The sequence below is a fragment of the Protopterus annectens genome, chromosome 13.part0, assembly GCF_019279795.1.
Source record: "Protopterus annectens isolate FY-2018-M chromosome 13.part0, PAN1.0, whole genome shotgun sequence".
NCBI classification, from domain to species: domain Eukaryota; kingdom Metazoa; phylum Chordata; order Ceratodontiformes; family Protopteridae; genus Protopterus; species Protopterus annectens.
The window spans coordinates 466,221,428-466,242,829 of NC_056747.1; the positions used below are offsets into that span (position 1 = coordinate 466,221,428).

General features: G+C 37.1%; 1 protein-coding gene across 1 annotated transcript in view; it reads right to left on the reverse strand.

Annotated features, from left to right (window-relative positions):
* LOC122787918 (unconventional myosin-Vb-like) overlaps positions 1-21,402 on the reverse strand; it is a gene marked incomplete at its 5' end in the record, with an annotated part of 1,807,467 nt that overhangs the window by 59,549 nt on the left and 1,726,516 nt on the right. The window contains one exon of the mRNA XM_044054844.1: positions 10,233-10,313. Within this exon, the coding sequence (XP_043910779.1) occupies positions 10,233-10,313 (81 nt within the window). The remainder of the gene's footprint in view (positions 1-10,232; positions 10,314-21,402) is intronic.

Here is a 21,402-nt window from a genome sequence, read left to right on the forward strand (position 1 = left end):
ATGTTAGAAGGTTTGGTAGTTCTAACCATTTAAGTTGGGAGAGTACAGAGCAGTGGTGGGTTCTGTAAGGTTGGCCTGTAGCAAACTTGGCGATTTTGTTGTAGCATGATTCCAAATTATTTAGGTCAGATTTATGAATGTTTGTAAATACTAGGGAGCTATAGAGGAGGGTGGAGAGTAGATGTGTGCAGGCAGGGGCTAGTCTGGCATTGTCTGTAAAGTAAGGTTTAATTCTCTAACAGGTGCCAAGTTTGGAGTGGACCTTTCTGATGGTGAGGGAGATGTGGGTGTCAAACCTTAGGTTATCATCGATTGTGACAACTAGGTGACAACTAGAAGGTTGGCTTGGCTGGTGGGCTCTATTTTGGTTCAGTTTGTGGAAAGGATAGAAAGTGGAGTCAGACATGTTTTGGGTTTATTGTAATTGAAGACAATTAACTTGGTTTTGTTGGAGTTAAGTATGAGTTGATGGCTATTGAGGTAGTTTTCTATGTCCTACAATGATTTTTGTTTGTACGTCCTTGGGGGGGGGGGGCTGCGCAGATTAATGTAGAGCAGTCAGTGTATTGGACTATGGAGGCTATTTGGATTGAAGAGCTAAGGTTGTTAGTAAAAATTGTAAAGACAAGGGTGCCAAGTATGGATCCTTGGGGTACACCAACAGTGATGGGTAGAAGGGGGAACAGGGTGTTCTCCCATTTGGCGGCTTGCTGATGGTTAGAGAGAGAACTATGGAACCAGGACAAGGTTGTTGTGTTGAGGCCATGGGATGATAGTTTATTTAGTAGGATTTGGTAGGAGACCGTGTCAAAGGCTTTTGAAATGTCAAGGAGTATGGAGGAGACCATTTGGTCTCTGTTTATAAGATCTTGAATGATGTTTATGAAAGATAGCAGGGTAGTACTAGTACTATGTTTTGGCCTAAAGCTGTGTTGTGTGGGGGAGAGGAGTTTGTGATTAAGGAGGTGGGCAAGGAGTTGAGAATGAATGCATTTTAGCTATTGGGGAGAGTATGGCTATGGGATGGTAGTTGGGTAGATCCTTAGAGGGGCCACTTTTGTGTAGGGGAATGATATGGGATATTTTCCATAGATGGGGTACAATATTGTTCAGAGATAGAACGGTTGATTAGTACTGATAAGGGATAGGCGATTGAGGAGGCAGCAATTATAATGAATTCATTAGGTAATTTATCAGCTGCTAGACAGCAGGGTTTGATTTTGGAAAAAGGAGAGATTTTATGTAATTTGTCTGGATTGGGGTGAAAGAGAAGGGGATGGGGGAGTTGGAAGAGAGAAGGCAAACAGTAAGAGGTTGATTAGTTGGATTACCAGGAAGAGATGTGATTGAGTTAAAGAAGTTGGTATTAAATTGTGTAGTTATTGGGTTTGAAACCTTGGAGTTGGTGGGTGGGGGTGGGGGGTACAGCCTTTGTTGAAAAGATTGTTAATGTTTTGCCAAAATTGTCCTGGGTTAGATTGGTGGGTTTGCTGATCTGAAAGGAAATAGTTTTGCTTGTCTATTTTTATCTGTCAAATAGTTTGGTTATGTAGCTGCTGATATGTTGTGTGGTCTATTTTATTTTTGGTAGTGTGTTAAGTGGACTATGCCCTGTCTCTCTGCTTCAGCAGTCCTAGGGTATCTTTAGATAGCCAATGTATGTGTCTAGCTTTTTCTTTTATTTTTCTTGTGGGTGCTAGATTGTTGAGTATTTTAAGAAAGGCACTGTTGAAGTAAAGGACTGCCTGACCAAGTGGGAAGTTTGTAAGAGGTGATCAGTTACTTTGCTGAAGAAGGTGGTTGAAAGTAAATGGGGAAAAGTTTTTTTTTTGTTCCTGATAAATTTATATATTGTGTTGATTTGTGTCTGAGCTCGTTTTCTGTGCAACAGGGTAGGTGAGTGGTCACTGAGGGAGTCTGGAAGGCAGCCTGCTAAATAACCTAGATTTGGTTTGTTAGTAGCCAATCTAGTGTGGACTGCTTTTTAGAATGTTTATCTAACCGGGTTGGACAGGATATGGTTTGAGTGAAATTGAAGAGGTTTAGGAAATTGGAGGGGCTGTTGGTGTTGCAGGAATGCCAATCCAGGTTAAAATCACCCTGGATAATGGTCTCCTGGCTGAAATTAGTTGATGCCCAGGCAAGAAGATTCTCAACTATGGGGGGTTGTGGGGGTGGCCTAATGGTTAAGGTGTTTGCCTTACAAACACAGGGTTCAGGGTTGAGTCTCACAAAGGATAACTGGCTAGGTTTAAAATGGCTCGCAAGGGCAGTTAGCCTAGTACTAACCTATGAATTATGGGTAGCTTATTCCGGGGGGGGGGGTAGGTGATTATGATGATAATAGACTTGTTAGAGATTATTACTAGGCATGTTGCTAGGATTTCAGAGTTAGGTAGGTCAGGAGGGGCACAGTTTAATAGTTCCAGTTTGAGTGTGTCTAATCTAATTATGTTATAGCCATTTGTAATAATTTCCTTGTCTTTGATGTGGGGCTATAGCCAGATCCCAGTTATTGCTGCAATGTCAAGTAAGTAGGAGTTAAGGGTTGCATGGAATTCAGTAATTTTATTTACAATACTACAGAGGGTTAAAGTGCATAAAGACAACATCTGAGTTGTTGGTCTTTGGAAGTGAGGGAAGGGGGTGGTGGTTAGTAATATGTTGGGGAGAGAGAGGTGGAGGGCTGGGTGGGGAAATGGTTGGGTAATGAGGGGTATATGTATGGGTGAGAGGGCCTGGGTTGGTGTGGATGTCAGCCTGGAATTTTAATTTGTGTTATATTGTATAGAGTGAGTTGTCTGAATTTACTGGTAAGTTTTACATATCTGTGAGTTGAACGGTAAGTCCTATGTGTGGGTAAATGTTTGAAAGGTAGGAGAAGAAAGGTAGTTGTGTGGTAGAGCTGTGAGCCAATGGCCGCATGTGTGGAGGCATGGCTGTTGGAAGAGAATAGAGGGACAGTAAGTGATTGAAGGTGAATGATGGTGCATGAGTGGAGGGAGGTGGAGCTAAGCAATAGGTATAGTAGGTGGAGTACGAGAGAACTGGCTAGCAAGGAAATGAGGTGGGACATAGTGGATGGTTGAAAATGGTGTGGTGTGGAGGTGAGAGGAAGGGGAGGGGATTGAGGCAGGAGTTGTACTGGCTGGAGGTAGAAGGGGTAGGGTAGAGTAGCGGAGTGATCCCAGAGCGAAGTCGAGGGTGAATGGAGTGGGATGCACTGGCCTGTAAGCACCTGTGAATTTCAGAGACAAAACTGAGAGAGAAAAAGAAATATCTCCACAGGTACTGTTAAATTTGCAGGCAATAATGTATGTTAACAGCCGATAGTGCTGCATGAGGTACATTTGGTAGAATGGAAACCGTATATTGTCTGATGAAAAACTCCAGAAGCTGAAATGGGTGTTTGTTACCTACTTGGGACTAGAGTGTAGAAACTAGGTGAGTAAAGCCAGATGTTGATAATGTATGAAGTGAATCTTTGGTTTAGAAAAGAGAGGACAGAGGCAGCAAAGTCTTAGCCTTTAGCATGCTTTCCTGAAGTGAGTTAGGTGCCAAAGTGATAGAGACTAGGGAGAGAGATGTATACTCATTGGGGGTGGAAGTAAGGTGATGGTAATGGGGGGTTAGTGAGCCGAGAAATGTGTTCACGCCACAGCCTAGATTAATTTGCACAAAAACAAAAGCTTTTAACACCAGGTGAGGAAGAAGCAATTGGGACACATACATAAAGCTTGTGATGGTGTTTTTCTATTTTTGTTGATTTCCTCCAGTCCTTGGCTAGACAGCAATCCTTGTATCGCTTTGAAGGTCAGTAGATAGAAAGTCAGCCAGGTATATTCAGGGTGGGAGGGGGGTTGAGGTCACTTTTCTATGTAGTTGGACTACTGTAAAATGAGAGAGACATAATGAAAATAAGATAGTGAGCTTAAGGTGGTAAATGTATTAAATCTCTATAAGAGGGCAATTGATGGAGGGGTAGTGAATATTAGGGTAAAGCAGAAAGAGTGAAATAGAAGGCAAAGGAATGAGAGACAGAGAAAAATAAACAGAGTGAAAGTTGCAGGTTGGAGGGTGAGAAAGGAAGGTAGAAGGTCTAGAGAGAGTACTCCCGGGTTTACAGGTAGCAGCAGAAAGGAAAGACAAGACTAGCAAGGCATCATGTTAAGCATTTTTATTCAACAATTACAACCACCAGAATTAAAGACATAATCTAAACATTTAAAATCACATGACAATATCACCAATGATCTGATAGTACTAATAAAACATATTGGTGATTGCTTAACACACACACAAATACTAACAGATTATCATTAGACAAACAGTTTACCAGGCAACATTTTCATATAACATTTAATATTTTATATCTGTTGGTGTATCAACAGCCAGTTGCAATAGTCATCTTAATTCCTTAATTTGTAAGGCATTGCTAAAATGACCCCTTCTATAACTTATATACAAGTCCTGATAATCCTCCTATAAAAAAACTCATCGAAAGATAAATATTGCTATGTTTAAAAACAGCATTTTTTTCATTTTTTTTTCATTTAATGACATAAATCTGCTCTTTAATTCTCTGAGAGAACGTTCTGGTGGTGTTTACCCATGTTGAGTCTTCAAAAGACTCGCATGTAGCAATATGTACCAAACCAGCACTATTACATATATAATCCTGATTAGTTCCAAAAGAATGAAGTAAATTAAAACAAAAATAAATATGTCAATATATCCACATGCCTTGTTGAAAGCAAAAGGATGCATGCAGTTAGACATACTGCTAAGCATTGGAATAATGTTTGATCTATTATATTCAAACATCTGTGTTAAATTTCTATATTTAGTATTAATAAAGCATGGGCTTTACTAACAACTAGTAAAGATCTATGTTCCTTTAATAATGTTCCAATAATTTTTAGTAATTTTCATGATTGCTTGCCTATTTACCATCACTGGAACAGCAAAACTATTCTTGTACATATTAATGTCATTGTAGGTGATGAGTTTAAGTAGGTCAGAGTTTAAAATATGAGCAAGTTTAAAGTGTTTTTTTCATATTCGTAAGTACATTGTGGCATTTAATGAGTTAAATGTTGCAGTGTACTCTTATTTTTTTTCATTCATTATTTATTTCAGATTTTTTTAATAAAAAAAAAGCATAGTAAACTTTTTTTTATTAAACCACATCCCAAATAAATGTAGTGTAATCGTCAGTGACATCAACTGAGGGATAATGTGCAGTATCATCCATGGACTTTAATGGACATACCTTTTCACATGTAATATGATGCACCCATTAAAGTCTATGGAGACACTGCATGCTATTCCAAAGTTAGAAAAGTTGACATCAGTGAGGCTACAGTACAAAATTGTGGGGTAAGTGTTGTTTTTTTAATGGTAACTGAAAAAAGGAGCAGCCAAAAATGTTTGCTGATGGAGTGAAAATTGCATTGAAAATTTGAGAGTCATATTTTGGTGACAAGGCACTTTTTATGAACAAATCACTTTATCATTATTATTGGAGGTAGATATAATGGATAATGTGTTTACCTCACAGACACAGTATAGGGCTCAACTCTTACCTTTGAGGTGGAAGTACTGGCAAGTCTAGTAGCTAGGATTTGGCACTCTCACCACCATGGCCTGGGTTCAATTCCTAGTCAGAGAAGCTTTGATGCATCTTAGGTTGGGAGTTGGTATAATGGTTAAGGTGTTTGCCTCTCATGCAAAAGGTACTGGGTTTGAGTGTCACCTGTGATGCATGGCTAGGCTTACAAAGGGCTACTGTGGTCATTAGCCTAGTATGAACCTATTAACTAAAACCTTACTTGCTGTCTTATCCAATGTCATTTTTGTGTCCTCTGTCTATAAACTTAACTAACCTAGCTATTTCATGTTACAAATAATCTAAAGAAAAACACACACTTGAGACCATAATAAACCATCTTCTTACCATATTGAATTTCATATGGCTGGGTTGATTACTAGAAAAATGTAAATAATTAATGATAAGTATACTTCTCTGGTATAACTCACAAAGTCTTTCATCAATGTGTGTTATCTGAGAAATTAATAGCACATCATATTCCTTTATTGTTACAAACTTCAAAAAAGTAGTATTAATTTTATTAAAAAAAAATCTCATAAAGCTCATTTGCATCCCATATGTATACAGAATGTGAATATATATACTGAAACGATACATAGAAAAAAGTCTAGCATTACAAAATAATCTGAGATTTTAGTACTGTAACTCTTCTAGGGCTCTGCTGACAACATACTGCAATGTGACAATGCTTTTGTGCTTTTTCAGGATTGTGCCATGTGAAAAATAAGGGGTTTGTGCACAAAAACATATCTCATCGTTCCTCTATCAGTGCTCAAACTATCCTTAAAAAGAGGACCTTCTTCTGCACTCATCCCAGTCAGTGATGACGACTTCTAGAAAAACATGATGGCTACATATTTAATAATGGGATTTCTACAAAGTCTGCAACTGATAGGTTGTGTGTGTGTGTGTGGGGGGGGGGGCGTAATGCTGGTTTACATATCAAAACTTACTTATTTCAAATTTAACCTCTCCAAATCAAAACTACCAAACATTAACACACCTAGGATACAGGTAAATAACCATGAAAAATGAAGAAACACAGTTCTGTAGTGGATGAACTTTTATGCTTACTCTGATACTACTGCTCCTTGTACAAAAATGAATAAATGAAGCAAAGGCTTATCTGAAACACAGCAAAGTGCCTTTTTGTTCATAGACATTCATACGTCCTCTCCTTTATGCTAAACAAAGTGACACAGTGCTCAAACTGGACATGGAATTTTATTAAACACTTCACATACATAAAAAACAAAATATAGTTAAGCATTGACCCATTAACAAATACGCAACAAAGAGCACACTACTTTGTAGATTACCACAGTATACACAGACTCGCTTCACATCTAGTACAGTAAGCTTATGCTTATTATAAATATAACATTAATCCATTTGTATGTTCTCAGTCTTTCAACTTCAAACAGTGAGTTAGGTCACCATACAACCAAGAAATCCATAAAAAGTGTTCCTACTACAGTTTTATAATCGTGTGATAGATTTTGTTTCAAAGCAGCTCCAGTACTTCATTACTTTACTGCATTTAATTGTCTATACTGAAGTATTACCTGCGGAGATCTGGCATAATATTGCAGAGAGAGAAAATGGTCAGCAAAGACCTGGCATTTATGTTAATCTGGCTGACATGGCCATGCAAAGAAAACAACTGAATACACAGAAATATGTAGAAATAACAAATATAAAAAAAAAACAGGTGCATCACTTGCATATACCTTTTTTTTTTTACAGCGACTATGTTAGAAGGAAATCATGTACTGCAGAAGCTTAGTCTTCAATTATGTTGTTATGTGTCTTTCGGCTTTTCCCAGTTAGGGGTCGCCACAGCAGACCTCTGGTCCGCTAATGATTGGCAGTAGATTTTTACGTGCCGAGTTGCCGGCCCTGACGCACAACCTTCAACGAAGGTACGCCCATTCACGCATGTATCCACACAGAAGATGCTCTAGCTGGGAATCGAACAGGGCAACGTCTTACTGTGAGGTGACAACCCTACTGTAGCACCATGTCTATAAAAAGCAGTACATGCTGGAACAGGTGTTTTGGAAAAGAGCTTTTAACCAGGTAGTTCTGCACTGTACAGTGACAAAGGATCCATATCACCATTCGCAAATAACACTAAACCAATTTCTCTATTGCCACCTGCATTCTAACAGGTAGAATATATACTTCATAAGATATAAGGATAAACAAAATGAGCATCCTGTAGTAAAGATCCAATAACTCTACAAGACAAGTAAGACATAGATAAAGCTGTTCTAAATTTTCATTACTTTTCTGAAATGATGTCACAGTTCTCCTGGATTTTTTCCCCTCAAACTATAGAAGTGTTCCTCTACCTTCAAATGGTAAGCATTATGACAGCACTATGACTGTATCTACCCATAGAAGAAAACTACAGCATGTACAGCCACTTGCCATAAGAAAAAAACAAACATATTACACTGTTGGAAGATATTTGCCAAAGAGCATGATAATACAGTTGAGTTAATCCTAACATTATATTTATTGGATGACTCTCACACTCTCTCATAGATTTCATGTTATGGCAGCTATACATGTAATGAATGCAGTCTTTCCAGTTACATATCATATCACAGACACACAGTAAGCAACAGACATAAGAAAAGTTTTAAGTTCAGCCTGGTAGTTAGTACACAGGATTAAAGCTATGAACTGTTAACAATTTGCTTCCTGTAGTGCAGGCAGGGTTTGATTTCCTCAGCCTTCATTTGCCTACTGTGTTACTCTGAACAAGTCATTTAGCCATAAAGTGCTTTAGAAAATTGGGCTACACTCTGGAATAGTTTCCCGGACAGTATGCATAATAACCCCATGATCCTAAAACCAGCCAGACTACCAATAAGATCAATTATAATGTGAGAAAAATAGAAAATGGACAGACTGAGATGAGCAAGTGCTATTCATCTTTTTCTAGGAGTTTTCAGTACATACAAGGATACAAATTCTCCTAGAAAGGACAGTGATTACTAGGTGATGGACATGCCTCTCAACTTTCCAGATTTTCGCAGAATGTCCAGATTTTTACCTCATATTTTTGGTCTGTTCCTCCTAAATTTTTGTGGTTTTCTGGATTTTATGTGGTGAATATGTGAGGACTGAAGTAATTATAGAATGACAGGCATCTGAATTTCAGACTCCAAATCCATCAGAAAATGCATGGTTACACAAGACAAGTTTATAATAGCATAATAGCAATACTGAAAATGTGTCCCTATTTTTGGGGCTTTGTCCCTCTATTACTTTTGAATCCAGATTTTTGTGCTCAGAGGTTGAGAGCTATGGTGATGGTACCTAAATTAATGATCAGTGCAAAAAAAAAGAAACAGCTTAGACAGGGGATGGGAAAAGCATATCAATGTATGAAAAGGAGATGAGACCAGTCTCTGATCATGACAGAACATGTATTTTCATCCTTGCAAGGCTTTCTGAAGAGTCTAAAAGATTTACAGGTGCTAGTAAGCATTCTGTAATTTTGTTCACTCTCATTTTAATGCTGTCCTACAAATAGGTCAGAACAAGTATCCAGATAATCTGAACTCCAGTCAATTTGATAAAATTTAGTTAATAACTCATAGCTGTGTCATATTCAGGTAACCAAACAGAATATAAAACAATCACAGTTAAATCAAAAGCCAAAGCCTATAGTGAAAAAGGTCATCAATGTCTTTTTTTTTTTTTTTTTTTTACAGTTTTTGTTATTGCTAATAGTGTAAGCACCATATGGGATTATTTTCAGTTGCAATCCAGGTCAAGGGGACAATTACAGAAATATTAAAAAGTAACAGACTGCAGCACATAATATAAAACAAGATACTGTGCAAGACATGGATACATACAGCACTAATAGCAAGTTTGGTTTAGGAGCTTTGCTCACTGACTTTCTGACAGTATCACATACTGGATATTCTGGCCAGGGAACATATACAGCAGCAGTCAGCAGGGGGAGAAGCTTAAGACCAGTGCATCAACTTCTAGTCATGGCTAAAAAGGTGACAACCTTGGTATAATATGGTATGTGTAGGTGGAAGCTGGATTCAGAAACACACATATATGGACCCAGCAACACTGAATCTCTTGACCTTAAAAAGAAAAACATTTGAAAAAAAAAATCCATATTGTCTTCAGTCCATTACTAGCAGAGTACTGATATCTTGCCACCAAAAAGAATATGCAGCAACCCATCACTGCTGCCTGAAGGGAAGCAAGTGACAACAGGAGCAAGTAAAAGTGATGATGTGGAATTAGAGGTTAGATTTCTCAGTACAACTTGTGCAGTATAACAAATAATTGCAAAATACATCTAAGATTAGTAACAAAGCAATGAGTAAATGTTAACACTCTGTAGTAATACCTGGTAAACATACACAGCAAATTTAGGACTGTGCAGAAGGTTGCTTAAATTGAATGAGAAACACTGCTGTACATTTATCAACTTTTAAATAGAGAAGGGGCAGATAGGCAACAGCACTACAACTATACATGCATACGTGTGTGTGAATACAACTAAAGACAAATTACTCAAATCACTTGTTTCAGTAAGAGAAACACTAAACTCAACCCCACTCTGCACCACAGTAGTTACCTGTACATAACTTATGAAATTCACTGTCACACGCTCTTCAAAGTCATTCTGGGGTGTGTAGAGGCTCAGAATTTTCACAATCTGAAAAGAAAAACAGTATCATTTGTTAAATTGTAAGTAGAAGAAAGGGTGCTAAGTTATATTTTTACTAAACCTTACCTTTCAAAGTCATACCTGATATTTTTTCACTAAAGCTACAATATGCCTGTGGAAGCAAATCTGCTGAAGAGCACAGTCTTGAATGCTGCTGTGGACTTTAGAAACTGAAGTTGGGCAGTTAACATATGACTGATATCAGGTTATACAATGATACTCACTCCTGCTCCAAAACTAGGAAACATTTGATTTTTGCAGAGTTGTACATAATGCAAGTATAAACTGCTCAAGAGGTAGATGTTATTTGTTCACTTCCAAGATGCGCATTGAGTGACAGCTTAACTTTAGCTCTCCCAGTGTGAGAACAAACTCAAGAGAGAAGGCCAGTAAACATTTGTGTTTATGGGTAAATTTCAGTAACTCAAAACCACAAAGTATATAGTCCACCAAATCCACCAGTAAATAGAAAGACAATATAGCCAAATGTTCCTCTTTTATTAAAAATATCAGTCTCTAGCGCCTTGGATTACAAAAAGCCTTCTAGGAGTAAAGCACAGTAAAAATTCACTTCCTATATAAACAATTCCTCTAAAACAGCAATAATACAATTAAACAATTACTGTGCTTTACTCCTAGAAGGCTTTTTGTAAGTTGAGGCGTTCGAGACTGAAATTTTTTAATAAAAGAGGAACATTTGGCTATACTGTCATTCTAAATTTCAGTAACTGGCTAGTAAGTGTACTACATGGATGCCAGGAAAAAAGAACAGAGCACCTGGAAAAAATCAGCTACAAAATGTGAGGAAGAAACACTGAATGGAGAAAGTTCTGCAGCTGTTCAGCAAAAAGCAATGCAACCTCCACATATGACTTCCAGTAACATAAAGGAAGATACAAGACAACTGCAAAACGACATGGTTAAAATAAACGAAACACTGATGGAGTATATCAACACAAACAACAACAGACTGGAAAAATGGACAAAGCTTTAAACAGATTCAGATGATGTGATAAAGCTGCAAAAATCAGAAGATGAAATGAAGAAAAGGCTGGCTGAATATGAGACTGTTCAGGAAGAGAAGTTTCAAAAAATAACAGAATTAGACAGAGCACATGGGGAAAACCTGAGACTTTCAGCTATACCAGAGATGCTGGAAGGAACAGACTGCATTCATTTTATGAAAGCACAAATAAGTAACTGAGCTGGTATTCCACAGCAAGAGATGTTACTTGAAAGGGCACATCATGTGTATGCCTGGAACCTGGCTATGAGAAAGCATCCTAGACCTTTAATAGTAAAGACATAATCCTACCAGCTGAAGGAGCTGATTCTGACAAAACTGTGGCAGGAGGACAAAATATTAAAAGTGGGAGATAGCAGAGTGTTCGTGGAGAATAATTATTCATTGTGCACCAGGCAGAAGAGGAGTAAATTAATTCCACTATTCAGGGGATGTCAAGACACAGGTGTGAGATTCAAACTGCTGTACCCAGCTGGCTTCAATGTATTATTCCCTGGAGGGACAAAACCATTTCTTGATGAAGTACATGCTAAGGAGAAAATACAAAAGTTTGTCCAACAAAAAGTGAACTGTGAAACAGAAGAAGATTCTGCTTCTTGTTATTCCGGTAATAAAGACCACAGAGAGACTGTACATGTGAAACATTTTCCATTATTACAACTGAAAATGTTGGAAAGAAGGAAGGGAGCATGAGAGTTGACTGGAAGAATCGAGAGTACACTGGAAATGAAGCAGAGACAGGCTTTGGGAGATATAGATGAACAGTACTAAAACCAGTAACAATGTGAGATTACAATGCAATAATTACATTTGTGATATATGACAGAAGATGATGTGGAAATATTGGACATTTTCAGAATTTGTTTGACTTGTGGGGGATATACCCTATTTCCTGTCCTACTTCATGCATGTCATTAATGTTCAGAAAAATGCTTTGCGGGGGGGTGTTAACTGTAAGCAAAGAAAACATTTTTTTCTTAAAAGTATTATTTTTGTGGTGTATGGTTTTCTTTACATGCTATAAAATGTAGTTTTCTCAGTTAAGTGTAATGGGAATTGTAAATAGGTGCTGCTGTTCTTTTTTTCCTTTCTCCCTTGTCTCTCCCTAAAAAGTGTGGGCACTGCTATTGTACAGAGGAAAAAAAAAGGAAAAGGGGCCTGGTTGGAAGAGCATGCCAGGAGAAAGGTTGATGTGCTTTTTCTCATTCTTGCATGGGGTAATGACTGGATTGAGGACCTTGGCTTGATTTGGTGACAAATTTTAAGAGAAAGCAAGTAAATGAAAAAGACCATTGAATATTATGAGGCTTTTTTTTCTAGCAAATGAATGTATCCTTAGTAGCAATTTTGTATCTGGTCCTTGTGTCTCCATGGAAACAATCTCATACAGAGAAATTGACTGCCTGGTTCTCATGTCTTCATGGAGACAATTCAGGGGTCTTCCCAGCTGGGAGAGCTATAACAATAATACAAAACTGGTTAGCACTTAGAATCACAGGCTGCACCATGCAACCTACCATGGATAACCTTTCTATCAGATTAACTCAAGTCTAAGAGTGTGGCTGTCAGTTTGGGACATGTATTCCTATTAGGAGGGTAAAACTTCAATATTTGAAGATTTTTTGGAGGGCTTTCAATAAAACAAAAAGTTCTGTAAGATGTGACATAGGTTCAAATGGATATGACAAACAACTATAGAAAAGTTCAACTTGCCAAACAGTATATGCATGTAACACAAAAGTTGGAACTAGATGCAACAAAAAAGGCTGTTACACATAAAAGGTGGGAATAACAGCTTTTTAATACTATGATGCTTTCTGTAATGTCTTTAAATGTCAATGGTCTCACAGATAAATACAAAAAAAGAAAATAGTGAACTATTTTAAAAATGTAGAGTGCAAATAGCTATGTTACAAGAGACACACTTGAAAAGAACTACACATGTGAATTTGATAAAGAAAGGTTTTTCAGGATGGTTATTCAGTTGAATATCTGGGACAAAGGAAAAGTGGAATACTTATATTAATTGCAAGAGGAGCTCCAATACTGATAGAAGAGGATAAAAAAATAATGGCAAATTTGTAGTGCTAAGGGGCTACTGGCAAGGGAGGAGGACTAGACTGGCATGTATTTATATTTCACCTAAAACTGCTGTAATGGACTCTGGGAGAAATAATGTGTTCTCAGCAAGGAATATTACTTAAAGATAGACACTGGAATTTGATTTGCAGCAGTAAAGATGTGTCTTGGGGGGGGGGCAGAAGGGAAAGAATAACAAAGGAGGGTAGATTTTTGAAGAAATTTATGAAAATATTTGTCATGGAAGATGTGAATTCAGTAACAGCATTTTGGAGTGAATTTACATATTATTCCGTAAGATTTGAAAACTGAGCTAGGCTAGGCAAAATTTACATTTCACAGGAACAGATGCATTTAATTGAAGGTCTTGATATGCACCCAATAACTATTTCAGATCATGTGCCAACAACTAAAATAAAAACACATGACAATGAAATAAAAATATGACACTTGCACTTTCCCACCTATCTGCAGAAAAAAAGAGGAATTTAAGGAATGGGTAGTGGAGATTACTCAGGGGCTATTCAAGGGGATATAAATTACTTCTGAAAATACAAATAAGCAGTGGGATAAACTAGGATGGAAATAAAAGAAAGAGCTATGGTAAGAAGTAACAAGAATTATTTAGAGGGGCTGACAAATATTGAAGTATTGCAGAATAGGGGGAATCTTATACAACAAGAAAACGATCAACTGCAGAATGCTAAGCAGAAAATACAGGATCACCTCAATAATGTACACAAGTTTAGAAAGATTGCTGTTAGGCATCTATTTTTTGACACCCTAGAGTACAGCAATCTTTAGCATGATGACTCAGGCAACAGAAAATAGAAAGGGCTGTCACCAAGCTTAGGGAGGCTATAACAAGGAAGGTAGCAAGAGATACTATAGAGGTATTACAAATGTTTTGGAAATTCTATGAAAGTCTGTATAAAGTAGAGAAATATGGAAATCAAGAAAAAATAATGGAAATGTTTATGGAAGAATTAAATATGTCAAGGTTAGAGATAGATGAGGCTGAATTATTAATGGTTAGGATAGGAGGAGATGAGAGAAAAATGTGATGTATAACCAATCTACAGGAAAGTCTCCAGGAATAGATGGTATTCCTGTGGAAGTTTGGAAGCTAAGAGGGACAAAACTGAGAAAGATCTGGAAGATTTTAACAGTATTTTAAAAGGAGGAGAATTACCAACATCCTGAAAGAAAGTGGTAGTAGCTGTATCAGCTCCAGCTTCACATAGGCCCATTTCAATACTAAACCATGATTATAAAGTGTTCATGTCTGTAATGGCTAAAAGAATGGCAAAAATAATGCAAACATTGACATATATGGATCAATGTGATTTTGTGGAGGGGAAGCAAACATTAACAGAGGGAAGCAAAATGTAAGAAAATACCATTGCTGTTGCTGGGTCTTGATTTTGAGAAAGCATTTGACAGAGTAAGCTGGGACTTCATGAGCAGGGCAATGAAAGCATTAGCATTTCCTGAAAAAGTGATGAGTTTGATTAGGAGGATATATGAGGGATCAGAGGTCCGCTTTGTTATTTGAATTATATTAAGAACCACTGACAAATAAAATAAGGGACTCAGAAATTCCATGATATAATTGCCATGGTAGTCAAAAAAAGCTGGCTCTATTTGCAGATGATATTACTTTAGACCTGACAAAACCAGAAAGAGATACTGCAGTGTTGGGGAACATTTTGAGGCAGTTTCAAATCTTTTTGGGATACAAAATTAATGAAGCTAAAACAAAGGCAATAGTGGTAAATTATGTATCCACATATGAATTGTTTCAAAAATATCCATATTTATGGGGACATGATAAAATGAACTATTTAGAAGTATGGATTAAAAATAATGTTGGTGTGACAGCTAAGGATATGTGGGAAGAGACTAAAAAGATAATACAAAAATTGATACAATGGAAGCTTTGTTATATGGCTATGGATACCAAGATACAAGCAGTTAAAATGTTTTTAGTCCCATTAAACTTGTACACAGGTCAGGCATATTTTTATCAACCAGAGGAGAAGTTGTGGATAGCTATTAATAACCAGCTGAAGGAGTTTATCTGGGAGAGGAAGATGGCAAGAGTCAAGTGTGATAAGCTGATTCTAACAGTAGAACAGGGTGTATTGGAATTACCTGATTTGAAGTGGTATTTCAGAGCTACACAGTTAAGGCTCCTATATATAGAATAGAAGTAGAAAACTATAATTCAAAGTGGAAAGGGATGATGACAAAACAGGGGAAAGTTCAAGAACCAAGGAGAGAATCGGATTTTGGATGCAAGCCTTTGAGAACAATAATCATCATACAAAATATTACATCTATAAAGTAGCAGAAAGCATCCTAAGAACTAAGCCAACATGGGAATGGAGAAAGGAGATTATGCCAATAGGGATGACTGCATTTAGAGATACAGAAAATAGGAAAGTGGGGGCTGGAATTTATTGGAGAAAACTGGCAAAGGAACCAAGGCATTGGGAGCAAATAACTATAACTAGAGAGGGAAAGAAGATAGAATGGGAAGATGCCAAGACTTTATTTAGACTACAGGCTAGAGATTGCCTTCCCCATCAAGGATTGATATAAGCAAATAGAAAGAAATAGGGGGTCCTAAATGAAAGACCAGCATTGGTAGAGTTTTTAGTAGAATCTAGAACAGAAGCTGCCATTAAAAAGGAATAATTAACACAGCATATAAAATATCGCATGATAACTATAAGAATCTATCAGAGGAGGTTAGAAAGGATTGGAAGAAAAATTGGATAAGCAATTCACAAAGAAAAAAATGGGAGGATACAAGTTTGTCTCACATATGCAACAAAATCCAGACGAATTTAGGATTTTTACTTGGAAATGTCTACATAGATAGTTTTATACCTCAAGTAGACACCAGAAAATGTTTCCTCAGTTAGACAAGCAAATGTTGGAGGTGTGACAAGGGAGAAAGAGGTAACTGGGAACATATTTTCTAGGAGTGCAGTGAGTTGGCAGACTTTAAGGATTCCTTGTGGGATGCACTGTCCGAGATGCTGGTTGAGCAGAGTGTGACGAGGGAGATGATTTTCCCTGAGCTATGATACAGAATTGGAATTGACTAGACATGGTAAGGCCTTGCTGTGTCTGATTATGGTGGCCATCAAAAAAGCAATTACTAGAAAATGGAAATCAAAATCTAAACCACCTATACTAGTAGTAGTGAATTAAGTAACAGAGATAAAAACTTGAACTGAGATCTTTAGAAAAGGGAAGGAGAAAACTATATAGGAAATAAATGTGAATTTTGGGAACAATACATATATAGGGGAGGAATGAGGTGTAAAAGAAGGCAGGACTTGAATGAGCTATGTAATGTTTGACTGAAAATGATTGGGTAGATTATAAGTGATGTATAATGTTTGCAGCTGGGAGTGTGTTAGTATGGTTTGTGATGTAAAATGCTTGCAACTAGGATTGTGTTGGTGTGGTTTGTTTTCATTTATATAAGTGCATGATTGCCTTCGTCATAAGTGATGGTTTAATAAAGATGTTTTTTGGTGTCTATTTTCTATATTCGAACGCTTAAATGTTCGAATCACTAAAGATCGAACTTTAGTGATCGAACATTTAAATGTTCGAATATTTTAAAAAATTAAAAAAGAAAAACTAATAAAAAATGTGGGGGGCTGCACCCCCAAACCCCACCCTCGCTACTTAAATATACCAACTCCAAGATCACTCAACAGTGAAGGAAATGGGATGTTTTCCATTTCTGCACTGTAGCACACTGAAGTGTGATCTTGGAGTTGGTATATTTAAGTAGCGGGGGGTGTGGGGGGTGCAGGGGGTCTTGCCCCCCCTGCTTACACCCTTTACTTTTTCTTTTTTTTGTAAATATTCATTTTTAATATATTTGAACATTTAATTGTTCGATCACTAAAGTTTGATCTTTAGTGATTAGAACAATTAAGCGTTTGAATATATAATATAGACCCTTTTTTTTGTTTAAAAAAAAGGGTGGGAATTGAATAATTTATGTAATGTACTTAGGTTATGTGATATATAGCAATATATGTAAATTATAATATTTGTAAACGTGGACTTAATACAGTTTGATTATTTCTATATAAATGTAAATTTGCCTGTGTCACTAAAAGGTGTTTTAAAAAAAAAGAGGTGGGTGATATTTGGCAAACCACTGGACTAGAAAATCCCATTTTATATAAAAATGATGCAAGAATTTCATATACTGACATAGCAACTTAAATGGCTCATAACGTTGCTTGCTAGGTTCTGGTCCACCAATCTCTAAACATTAATTCTTAAAGTTCAGTGTGGTATTTTAAATATTGGCTTTAATCAATTTCAGTGCAGCAAGATATGAGTTGTTACATATATGATAAAGGCAAAACGAAGTAAATTCAAAATACAACCAAAAAAAGAAACACTATTTTAACAGCTTGATGGGCATTCTGGGAAGTCTAATCTTTAAACAGGTCAGGGTGAGAGTTTCCATAGCTCAATGCTCACATGACCATCTTCAAAGTAGGAAACTGTACACTATTTATTTTATTTATTTTACATTTGTTGACCGGGCCAGTCTAACTGGATATATGTCCATTTTCAGTAGAGGCCCGAGGAGAAAAGCTCCGAGAAAAAAAAATATTATACATAGAGTCTACAAAAAAAAAAAAAAAAAACAGTGGCAAAAAAACAATACAATTACATAAGTATGAAACTGATTATAATATGTTTTAGCAACATTTTTAAAGTTACAAATAGCAAAAAAAATATTGGTTTTATCAAGTTGTATAAAAAATAAACAAAAAACATTTAATGTACATGAGTTTATGCAGCACAGTAAAAAGGGAAAAAGAAAAAATTTAATTGATTCAAAGTAAAAAATGTAGAGGATAGAGAAGTACCAGAAAAAACATGTTTTTAGTGGATACGTATTTAGAGAAAGGGAAAAATAGCATCAGTCAGGATTGGAGCAGGGGCAGGTCCATTTGTTTTTAATGAAGATTTTCAATTGTTTTTTTGAAAAGGTTAGTGGAAGTAAGGGATGTAATTTCTCTTGGAAGTTTGTTCCAAGTATTTCCAACAGCATTGGAGAACAGGCAGTCCCCAGATTTGTTGCTGGATTTTCTGGTGGTTACTTGTAGTTTCTTAGCGGATCTTAAGGCTGGAAGATTTTTATAGGAGTTAAAAAGGTTACAGAGTATGGGAGTATTTGTAGGATGATGTAAAATCTAGTGGATAAAAATAAGTTGCTGGAAAAGTTGGTTTTGTACTTCTAGCCATCCTAGAAGTTTAAGATTATGGCAATGGTGGGTACGGAAAGAGGCACCGGTGGCAAATCTGGCTATGTTGTTGTAGGAGGTTGCCAGTTTATTCAGATTGCTTTTGGATAGGTTAGTGTAGATAGGGGAGGTGTAGAGAAGGGTGGAAATGAGGTGGGTTTGGGCAATAGAAATCTTAGCTGAGGCTGTGAGAAAGGGTTTGATTCTATACAGGAATCCAAGTTTTCTGTTAACTGGTTTAATAGTCGAATTAATGTGTGTATCAAGATTGAGATTGTTATCTACTGTTCCACCCAAGAGTTTAGTGGTGGTGTTGGGTACAATTTCTGTGCCATTATTTGATATAAGTATGAAATTTATGGGGGGGTGACTTCTATGTGGGTGAAAACAGTAATAATTTAGTTTTTTTGTTTTTTTTTTTGAGTTAAGGAGGAGACATCTTTGATGGAACCAGTTTTCTACTAAGGTAAAGATTGTGTACTGGTTTGTAGTTGTCCTGGGAAGGATGCTGTATATATCAAGGTCGCATCATCGGCATATTGAATACATGTAGTTTGTGGAATGGAGGTTTTCAGATCATTAATGAAAAGAGTAAAGAGGAGTGGTCCAAGAATTGATCCTTGTGGGACTCCAAGGGTGATTAGAAGCTGAGAGGATAAGTTGTTGTCCCACTGGACTGCTTGTTTTCTGTTATCTAGGTAGGATTGGAAACATTGTACTAACTGAGAATCAAGAGAAAGTGATTTAAGTAAACCTATCAATAGTTGGTGGTTAACCATATCAAAGGCCTTTGAGAGGTCTATGAAAAGTGCAGAAGATAGCAGGTTAGAATTTCTATTTTTATTAATGCAGTCTGTAGAGGAAAGAAGAGCAGTTGTGGTACTATGGTGTGGCCTGAAACTGTGTTGGCAGTCCACTAATAGGTTATTTTGGAGGAGATGATGCAGTAGTTGACGGTGGATACATCTCTCCATAATTTTTGCTTGGGGAGAGAGAAGGGCTATGGGGCGGAAGTTTGCTAATTCATCTGAGTTACCTCCCTTATGCAAAGGGATGATATGAGAGACTTTCCAGATGGATGGGACAAAGGATTCAGAAATGGTTCTGTTTAAGATAGAAATAGGGTAGGCAAGTACACCTGCTGCAATTTGCAGGTATTGGGCTGGAAGGAGGTCAGCTGATGGTATACATGGTTTAAGTTTTAGAAGCAGGGAGTTTATGAGAGATGTTGGAACAGGCTGGAGGTTGAGTGTTTGGGGTAAGGTGGTTAGTGAGGGTAATTTGGTGGTGATCGCAGGTGGCAAGGTATTTGCTAGTGATTGGACTGTTTCAGAGAAAAATATATTAAAGGTGTCAGCAATTTGGTTGGGAGAAGTTTGAGTTACGTTAGAGGGGGTAGGTGTTTTGGACTGTCCTCGGTGGAGTAGTTTATTGATTCCTGACCAAAACTTTTGTGGGTTTTGCTGTTGGGTTTGTTGGAGTTTTACGTAGTAGTTTTTTTGTCAAGGTATATAGATTTTTTTGTGGTATTATGAAGTTGTCTTAATTTTAGATGGTCAGTTAGGTTTTTAGTTTTTTTCTCCATTTTGACCAGAGTTTATTTCTTAGCCGAATCTTTAGCCTAGTATTCTTAGAGAGCCATGGAGCTGGTTTGTTTTTGATTCTATCAGTGCAAGTGGGAGCATGGTGATCTAGGATTTGCAAAAATGTTTTTTTAAAGAAAGAAACTGCTTCGTCAAGAGGTAGGTATTTTAGGGGAGACCAGTTATAAGCTTTGAGCTCAACTTGGAAGTTAACTGGGTTGAGATTTTTCTTGTTTCTGGTAGTTCTAAAAGCTATTTAATTGTGAATGTGGGTCTTTTGCCTAGAAATGAAAGTAAGAGAATGGTCGCTTATATCATCTGGGAGTATACATGTTTTATAGGCAAGGGGTTGCTATTTACTAGTATCCAATCTAAGGTGGCATGTTTCTTGCTAGGTTTATGGGTTCTGGTAGGGAAGGTAATGGTTTTATGGAAGCCAAAGAGATTTATATGAGTAGTAGGGTTGGCAGAGGTACTGCCATTCCAGTCAATGTTAACGTCTCCAAGGAGTATGGTTTCTTGAGGTAGGGACCTGGAAAGCCAGCTAAGGGTATTTTCAAGAGTGCTAATGTTATTTCATGGAGGGATATATGAGCAAAGAATGTATAAAGCTTTATTTGAATTAATTTGGAGCTTAGAGGTAAGAATTTCAGCATAATTAGGTGATGGTGGATGTATATCTAGTGATGTGACCTTCAATTCAGATTTGAACAGTATTGCAACCCCACCACCCTTTTTATTAAGATGGTCAAGTCTGAGAATGTTATAACCTGGAGGGATAATGTCATTGTCTTTAGTTGAGGGTTTAAGCCAAGTTTCAGTAAAGCATAAGATGTCAAAGGAATAGGTGTCTAATAGGGTGTGTAGCTGGGTAATTTTATTGTTTACTCTACGTATGTTGAGGTGACCTATAAGTAGTGAGTTTGGGCTTTTTGGGAGGGTGAGAGGAGTGATAGTATTGGCTGATGAAGTTTTATGGGAGGTAAGGTTAGGAGTTTGGGTGGATGTCACCATTTAACAGTAAAGAATTATGAGGATTAAATGATAGTTTTACAAGTTTACTGAGAGAAGGGTCTGCTTTTCACATTTAGGGA